Genomic DNA, 7,374 nt, shown 5'->3' on the forward strand with positions numbered 1-7,374 from the left:
CTAGCAAACATTATTCGCTTTGTCATCGTATTGTGGCGCATGACATTTAAAAAAATAAGCATTGCGTGGAGGCAGAAAGAACACGTTTACCTCGAAGCAAGTTAACGTTGTGGATGTATTATTGTCATATGCGAATTCATCATGACTGCTATTGTTGATATAACTTCTACAAGTCTTAGACGTGTCAAAAGGATTTCATTGTACTCGCGTGAACTAAAGGTGTCACTCTGTCATCGAGCATGTGTTTTCTTCTGCGTGGACATGGTTCATTATAGCTATTTCGAACATAACTTTAAAACGCTTCATGAAAGAGAAGCAAAATGCAAATGCGACACCGCGAAATGATTCAAAACTCTGTGAGATGCACTCCGCTATCAGTAAAGCACCCTGCTCAGCAAACACTCACAGACTTCCCGTTGAATGCGTGTTTTGGGGGTATTTGAAATCTGAAGCGTTGTTCCGAGAAGAAATTATATGGCTTATCGATCGTTCCGAGTGATGTATACTGAGGAACGCTGATAGAAGGAGACTCGTTCGTTTGGTTTCTGTATGCTACACGAAATCGTTCCTGTGCTATTCTTGACGAAATCAAGCTTTTATCTAAGGCTTCTCATTCGAGAACCGTTTTTGAATTTTGGCGCGAGAAGCCATTTGTTCAAGCGTCGCTTTCGGGCGGGTCTGATCATCCCTCTTAGCATTTTCACTTGAACAACTTGCGTAGGTAGAAGATGAATCTCTTGAGCCGGGCTTCTTGGTTCATTTGCATAGTTATGAACATCTACGTGGTCCTACGTTCAGTGTGTCGCTCAATTCAACACGTTAAGTGTCTTTGTTCCACTCAAAAAGACAAAAAAATGAAGGAAGACTGGGGCATCTGTGATTGCAAGCATTGATCGGTATGGTTTATTTAAAGAGAGCTTTTTAATTAAAGGTGGGAGTCAATTATACAGCTGCTTTGTGGCTCAGAAACGGGAAACAGTTCTATGCGTGTCGTTTGGATCGTGCACGTTCTCGCTTATGAAAGAATTTTTTTCGCACCGAACTCCGCGCACATGCGCACAATGGATTCAACAATGCAGAAATCGTGCACAGAAGTGAAGATATTGCTTGCGCAATTGCTGTTTGAGAATCGTTGATTAGTTTGGCTGATATGATAAGCAAGTAAACCAGAGAAAAAAAAGCCTTTTTTTTTCTTGCTACCACAAAGGACTTGTTGCTCTTCAAAGAAAAAAAAAAAACTTTCACCCCCATGGCGTCAAGCGCAAAGACCGTTCGGTAGATACTATATGCAAATATCGTTTCGTAAGATTCGCATGGATTTATGTAATGCCTTTTATATGTAATGTAATTCTTGCCTGTCTCCTTACACACTGTTTTATTGCATAAGTGCACTGCGACTGTTTTATTGCTTAAGCGCACTACGACCCCTTCTCTTGCACTGCTATGCGTACTCCGCCCGTAACGCAACAGCAAGTAAGCCGATATTAGGGAGCTTTAGAATACCATTTGCAAGCGCTGCGGGCGTTGCGGGCGTAGCGAGCGCCGTATGAGATTTAGTATAGCGTTTTCCCTGCTTCGAACCGGAACGCACGATTGCAGCGACACCGTAGCCTCGAAACCTGCGCTTGCGGGCCACATGCGGGCCGCCATCACCGCACGCAATTTCGGATTTTTCGCGTGCGGTCCGCGAACGCGAACGCCGACTCGCGTTACGACGCATGCGCAGTGGTAGCGACCACACCGCAAGGGCTCGCGGTGCGCTATTCTAAAACTCCCCATTGGGTATAAAGAAGTAGGTTCTTACATTTGCCCCCAGCAAAGCTGCTATATGCTTAATGTAGGCACTTTAAGCTCCCGTTACTAATTGCAGCTTTTATTGACTGTTCATCGTCGCAACCCACTTGTGAACTTATTAATTTCAGCTCGATACCAAGCTGGCAAGGCGTTGGCAACAGAGACAACGGAGGTACCAGAACGAGCCTACGGAGGGTTTAACGTGTGTGATGTGTGGGTCGTGTGCCTAGTAGCTAAGTCGAAGGCAAACTTGAAAGAGTGAAAATTTCGTTACCAGCTAGCACCGAACTATGGCTAAATGAAACGACAGAGAGCGAATGGTTCTGCGCAACGAATCTCTTTACACCGAACACTCGCAGTTCATTATTATAGTATTTTCGAAACTGCATTACTGAAACAATGCTAGTTTGCGATATGTTTTGTTGACGTGGTATTGAATAAGAAAAACAAATTATAATTAAATTACAAAATCAAATATTGGCTAATCTCCCTGAGTGGGTATGAGCGATGTTTGTGGATTAATCATAATCATCGTCATTATCAGCGCGAGGCATGCTTTGTCTCGCCGTGAACGCGCTACTGAGGGCAGCTGCATCACATCTCCAAGAGACGATCATCTCAAGGCGCACACAGCCAATCGCTTTTGCAACAGGCTCCCACTTTGACGCTTCTGCTGGAACGGCCTTCACGGCATGAGCAGCACTACCGAATAAGCATCATCCAGTACTGACGAAGACAAGTCAAAGGCCGACTCTGAACATGGCACGTCCAGAGTGAAGTCGTTGGCCGCATACAGCGAAGCTCGACCCGAGACGGCGTCCAGCGTGACACCTGGGAGCCACGCTGCGCAAGTACGCGAAGCGTCTAATTCTGCCAGCGGGGAACTACATCGAGTTTGCCGCAATCCGCTTCTGGACTTGATCCTGTTCTTGTGGAACAAAAGAGCGCAGGCACCTCATCGAAGGCCGAGGAGAATCGGGTCGCTATGGAACAAAAGGCCCGACCGAAAGGCGGGAACGTTAAAGCAGAGCCGGTCTCCCGCAAGCCCGACGATGAAGCAAGCCGTGGTCAGCTTGGTTCAGGTGCACCACAGAACAAAGAGGTGAACCGTAGTTCCCCAAAGCCTACTGAAGAAAATGCTTCAGCTGCGATGAAATCATTGGTCGGAGAGCATGCTGGTTCCTTGGCCTCTGGCAGTTCCACTACCCCCGAGAGCAGAACACAAGCTATAGCCACAAAGGAAAAGCGAGGATCCCTCAGGAAGCAAACCTTCAAGTTCTGGCACCGATCCAGGGACGTCTGATGGACTGACTTCAACGAATGGAAAAAACGCAGCTGCGCTATCGGCGGATCAAGTCCGAATTAATACCGTGAAAGAGAAACAGTTGGAATTCAAGCCCGCGGCCCGTGTGGGAGACAGCTTGGGAATCAGAGGTGAAGGCTCTGGTCCGGCACAGCCGCGTAAAGCTCCGAGACAGGACGCAGTAGCGAGTCACTCATTCACATTCGACACAAACGAAAACCTGTCGACAGCACATAAGACCAAAGAAACCCCAGGCACTGAAGGCGAAGACAGATTGGTGAGAAACAAAACGGGTGCTCGTGTTTTTGATTTTAAGAGTCCTATCAGGACCAAAAGCCAAAAAGGAGGTGATCGTGACACGTCGACTGATTCGACCCTTTCATCCATCGAAGAAGCGACGAGCGCAACGAATGCGGAGAAAAGCTCCACGGTGAAGGAACACGGACCGCATAGTTCTTTTAAGCCTAATGATACCGATGAAGTTTCCCATGCTGAAAGGCACCATCGGCTTACCGAGGCAGCGTTAAAACGCAAGCGATTGGATGATTTATCAGTTGATTCTACAAGACAATTAAGCGTGAGCTTTCATCCTCAGTCAGTTAGAGAAAATGTGTCTGAGAACGCCGTGGAGAAATGCGAAGTGAGGTCAGGAATGAATGTTCAAGAAGGATTATGTAAGGAGAGCAGCAACCAGAGGACACCCTCTCAAACTTCGAACATGATGCCGTCACCATCTTCGGCGCATCTTCCTTTTGGTAAAAGTAGTACGTTTTCTGTAACTAAAATACCTAGGTCTGATCTACATTACAATGCACCGGCAGCTGCTACTTCTACGAAAAGAAGAATTTCGGCTGCGTCGATCTTTACCCCCGACAAGGGTTCACCAAACACTGTCAAGTCGAAGTTGGTTCTCGATGACCTGCCTGCGACAGCGCTGAGCGCTGACCGTGTACATTGTACAGGAGAAGGGGCGAGCAAGACAGACAACAATGAAAGCAAAATCACAGCCGAGAGGACTAGTTCGAATGAGCTGCTGCACGAAAATCATCATTATAACAAGAAGCTCTCCTCAAAATTTCATCATAAGGGAAGCAAAGCATCACCGGAGGGTGACGTAGAACACGTTCAATCAACTGCCCGCTTCGGTGTGAGCGCCAAGTCGGAGTCGAACAAAGAAGCAAGCCTATTAGGTCGAAGAGCATCGCGCGCGTCGACTGCAAGGAGCTCGCGCAGCCACAAGAGTACGATGCCTCCTATGCTGCCAGACATGGCACACGGAGACAATATTGCGATCGCCGAGCCAGGCATTCCTAGAGTGAACCAACCAGCGCCCTCAGAACGCTACCTGTATTCGATGGCTATATGCCTGGCCATCGCGCTGGTGTTGTTCCTCGGCTTTCTCTTCTGGCCGTCAAGTAAGCATCCAACTCGAGACGAAGATAGTGCGCTTGGTCGGCACAGCGTGAGCTGCAGCTCCTCCAGCTGCGTACAAAACGCCGTATATCTCAGCAACCTGCTGTCCTGGCGGGACGTCAACCCATGTAACGATTTCTACGCGTTCGTTTGCCGGCGCTGGAAAAGCCGCTTCGCTACGCCTTTGAAGGACACATCGGTTTCGACGGACGATGATTACGCCGCCTTCCTCGAGGACGTACTCTACACATCGATTCGCAATGACTCCGGAAGCTCGAAGATACTGCGGCCACTAAGATATCTCCACGACAAGTGTATGAATGTCAAGTTAATCGAGGATGGGGGCTGGAACGCACTTCTCGAGCTGATGTCAGATCTGTCTCTGGACGGCTTCCCGCTGACGCCACCTGTGCGGGACAGCCTCTCTGTGTGGTCGACAGCCGCGAATATATTGCGCATGTCAGGTTCCGCTGCGTTGCTCAGCGTAGGCGTCGCGTCTCATGCTGCATCTCCTAAAACAAACATCGTCTCGGTAGGACCTCCCGAGCTTCTGATTACTGCAGCGAACGTGGGCGCCAACGAAGCGATCAGGTTGTACACAGCTGCCGTCTTCGCTGCAATCAAGGCGCTCAAGAAGGACTACGTACCTCCCGTGGAGATCCTTGCCATAGTGAAATTCGCCAGCGATCTTGAGAAACTGGGTCAGTCCAGGATGAACACAGATGCTTCAAAGATCGATATCCTGGACTCACGGTCGGATATGTTTGAATTTCTGACTGCAGTATTTCGAGAACGCGAGAAGTCCATTTTTACCGGTGCGAGGTCATACATCGCAATCCATTTACCCGAATTCGTCAGTGACGTCATAGACATGGTTGCAAACTCAGAACCTCACACCGTCATGAATTACTTGGGAGTTCGGTTGATGATCCAAATCGCTCCATTTATACCGGAAGCTGGGCTGACCAACTTCTACACTACAATGGTCTTTGGCAAACACCAAATGGATCTGCCTCGTTGGCAGCTGTGCGTGCGTGCTACGGAAAAAGCCCTGTACCCGCTTGTTCACAGCGTCTTATTCCACGACACCCGGCTTAAAGCATCCATGCCATCCATTGTCGAAGTCGTCAGCAAAGCAATCGTCGCATTTATTGCGGAGGTAGACGCTTCGTCATTATTCGAAGACAGTTCCAAGGCTGCGATTCATCGCATCCTGTCGAAAGTCGCAGTAAATATCGTCAGCCCTAGCTGGATCAACGACACTGCTTCTATAGCGAACTACATCGATGGTCTTCCCGCTTTGAAGGCGACGCGGCGCGGGCTGGAGACGTACGTGGCGTTCTTCCAGCACACATTCTTCGATACCTTGAGCAGGGGAACGCGCACACGATGGAGCCGTTCCATCTTCAGCGCTACTTGCTGGTACGAATCGTACCCGAGGACCATCTACGTCCCTCTAGTCGCCTTCAACGTGACACAGGCGTTTCAAGGGAGCGACGATGACTACGTGCAGCTGTCGCGCTTGGCCCCGCGACTGAGCAGATGCTTGCTGGATATGCTTATGGAGGAGAGCAACTCGACGGATGGCACCGTTCGTTGGCTCACAGAAACGTCCCAGTCGAGGCTGGCTGGTGCCGAGAAGTGCCTGCGGGGTCGCGCGAACAGTGAGGGCTTGCGGCGGCTCCGCGACGTTCTCGCCGCACGCGTTGCCCTCCGACTTTTTCGGAAAAGCGACGCTGCCAAGCAGGACCTCGTGACGTCGCTGATGAACGGCCGCGTCATGACCAGCACCCAAGTGTTTTTCGTCTACCTCATGCTACAGTCTTGTGAAACGGTTGACGGACCTGAGCACTCTTGGCCAGCAGGTGTTGACGACTGGAGTATCGCGCTTCGCGATAGCGGCGACTTTAGCAAAGCGTTCAATTGCACAACTGGGTCGCCTATGAGCACGAAGCAAGGGTGCGTTGGTTGAACGTGCACTTGTCGGCTCTGCGATGGGGCTCGCGAATGCGAACACTTCGTTTGAACCTTGACGCTATTTTCCGTGACTACGTCTATTTTTTCAAGTTAGGGCGACAAAATCTAATCTGCAACGATCGGATACAACTTGTTCGTGCTTTTTTGAGCTCTGTAATGTTTTATTTTTCCCACATACTTTTTCAAAACTTTGTCTATTCTATATATAGCGCGTATGCACTATAGCATCACTAGTCCCACGACGAGAGTAGTTTATACCGCGAGGTCATGTCTTCTATCCCTGCCGGGACAGTACGCAACAGCCATGAATCGATTGTGATGACTTCGTGCTTAGCCGAGTCATTGAAAGCAGTCCCGTGCGATATCGTACCCGAGTGAACAGTAGCCCAAGAGAATGTGAACTGACGTATATACTTTCTTAGCAAGCTTTGAGTGCAAATTTCATTTCTTTACATAATTTTATTATACAAGAGTGCTGGGATGGTGTCAGTGGTGGCACATATACTCTGTTTTCGTGACTGCCCCTTGAGTGTTATGTACTGCTGGGTGGTCATACTTCGAGCGGGCGACCAGGCAGTACATAACCTGGCTTTAACTCAATTGAATAAAGGGCGAATATGTGTTCCCCGCTCGACGTGTCAAGTCCATACGACCGTGAGACGAATCTCTAAGTGCATGCACATGAAAAAAAAGAAAGCTAGGAAGATGATTCAGACTGTAAAACCAATCATTACTCCTAAAATACTTGTTTCCCAATTGCTTTCTTTAGTCATTCATTTATTTATTGTTGTCGCTGAAACTATCTGTTTCATTCCATATATCCGTAATCGCCGACGCCTTTTCATCTTCGTTAACATGAAATGTCGTTCCGTCACGCACTCGAACAT

The 7,374-nt window shown here is 48.8% G+C and overlaps 1 protein-coding gene across 1 annotated transcript; it reads left to right on the top strand.

Moving 5' to 3' along the window:
• The first annotated feature begins 4,343 nt into the window (after positions 1-4,343).
• Positions 4,344-6,482, top strand: LOC142767368 (endothelin-converting enzyme 1-like). The gene has a single exon (XM_075868889.1). The coding sequence runs from the start codon at positions 4,344-4,346 to the stop codon at positions 6,480-6,482; it is 2,139 nt and encodes a 712-aa protein (XP_075725004.1).
• The last annotated feature ends 892 nt before the right edge of the window (positions 6,483-7,374 follow it).

This window comes from Rhipicephalus microplus, chromosome 1, assembly GCF_043290135.1.
Source record: "Rhipicephalus microplus isolate Deutch F79 chromosome 1, USDA_Rmic, whole genome shotgun sequence".
NCBI classification, from domain to species: domain Eukaryota; kingdom Metazoa; phylum Arthropoda; class Arachnida; order Ixodida; family Ixodidae; genus Rhipicephalus; species Rhipicephalus microplus.

Bases quoted from the DNA above. Each gene is read 5' to 3' on its own strand.
- LOC142767368 (XM_075868889.1), top strand. From the start codon at position 4,344: ATGCCTCCTATGCTGCCAGACATGGCACACGGAGACAATATTGCGATC.